This window comes from Populus euphratica, unplaced genomic scaffold (genome assembly GCF_000495115.2).
Source record: "Populus euphratica unplaced genomic scaffold, PopEup_1.0 scaffold144.1, whole genome shotgun sequence".
NCBI lineage: Eukaryota > Viridiplantae > Streptophyta > Magnoliopsida > Malpighiales > Salicaceae > Populus > Populus euphratica.
In genome coordinates this window covers 273,041-274,531 of record NW_011500010.1, presented here as the reverse complement: position 1 = coordinate 274,531, position 1,491 = coordinate 273,041, and the positions used below count along the sequence as shown (strand labels likewise).

The window sequence follows — 1,491 nt, the reverse complement described above, 5'->3', positions numbered from 1 at the left end:
AGAATAAGTTGTTCTTGATGATATATATGTTGTATCCCTTAGTTGAATCTGAGGAAGAATGATTGTGAACCCATTATTTGTTGATAGTGAAAGTTTTTAGGTGGATTACGTTCCCGTGATTTTTTTCGCATCGGGTTTTCCATTTTAAAAAATTTTGGTATTGATTTTGTGATTATTTACATTATATTTGGTCATTGTTTGATTCTGTTTTACTGCACAAAGAGGGAAATAATTAGGATTTGTGAATTGTGAATTGAATTCTGTTGAATTGATCCGGGTAAATTGATGTCCAATTATTCTTTATTTTCCCAACAATTTGCAAAGTGAATTCTCATTTCAATGGTTAGTGTGGTGGTGTTAGAAAGAAGGGAAAGCTGGGCTTAATACCTGCCTCGGCATAGGATTGATCTTGCTACCTCATCAAAGATGAGGAGCTATCTTTGGCTACCTTTTGTAAACAAGTTGAATTCCTTGCTCCTGTTAAAAACTGAACCCATATCCTCTTAATAGATACCAAGAGACCACTACCAAAGCGCTGAAGGACCACTGGTAGTAAGTCTTGCTAGTTGTTAAGCTTGTTATTCTGAGCTGGACTTTCTAAAAGCTACAGACTTGAACGAACGACTTTATTTGTGGTTCATATATATTTGATTTCTGACGTGCATGTGTTTTCTAATCTGCATCCTGCCCGTGATGTTGATTTGTCTAGGACTAATGCAAGAAAGCATGATGACTTGAAAGCTGCTGGCTGGTGACTTTATCTAAAGGTCTGGCTTACTTGCTTCGGACTTCGCTGGCAAGAGCTAAATTATACTACATTTGCTGCACTAACTTCAAAGCCTGGAAACAAAAAACATCAAACCTTTGAAGTGGAGAAAGGGCGTCCGACCCCCTTTGAATGCTTAGTTTCTTTCAACTGAATAATTGTACCCCAGAGAAACAGATCCCGTTATTGTAATATTATTGTCCACATACAAAGGCATATGCTCACGAATGAGTTATGTATATTGCCCCCATCATTCAATCAAAAAGTTTACAGACAGACCTGACACATGAAGTTCATGAGCCAAGTTTTGATGCTATTTCAACACACACACACACACACCTTGAAAACAAGATTGATGTAAAGACTATGCTATATAAATTGTATTTAGTGCCATCTAAAAGTGTTTTAATAGATTTGCAATGGAATTTTATCAAACACAAGAAGAGCATATTAAAGAGGTTGAAAACTCTCTCGTAATGAATCCAACTATCAAAATCTTTTTCTTGTTTAGTGGTGAGGCATCGTCAAGCCAACTCTTGTTTATCCAAGTTACATTTTTTTTTTTCAGGTCTTGCCATCCACATCCATAAAGGTACAAAAGTGAGAAGTAATTTTCTTCGTGGCATTTCTTTGTATACCAACTGTGAGGTGTATTTCTCGTGCAATTATGCAGTCCACAATCTTTCATGGTAAAGATTTTTTTTTTTTTAGGTTTGAGATTTCTA

At 35.9% G+C, this 1,491-nt stretch overlaps 1 protein-coding gene across 1 annotated transcript in view; it reads left to right on the top strand.

Annotated features, from left to right (window-relative positions):
* The window catches only part of LOC105141391 (probable CCR4-associated factor 1 homolog 11), an 8,718-nt gene extending 7,685 nt beyond the window's left edge, over positions 1 to 1,033 (top strand). The window contains exon 2 of the mRNA XM_011048589.1: positions 710 to 1,033. Coding sequence (XP_011046891.1) covers positions 710 to 715 — 6 coding nt within the window. The 3' untranslated portion in view covers positions 716 to 1,033. The remainder of the gene's footprint in view (positions 1 to 709) is intronic.
* The last annotated feature ends 458 nt before the right edge of the window (positions 1,034 to 1,491 follow it).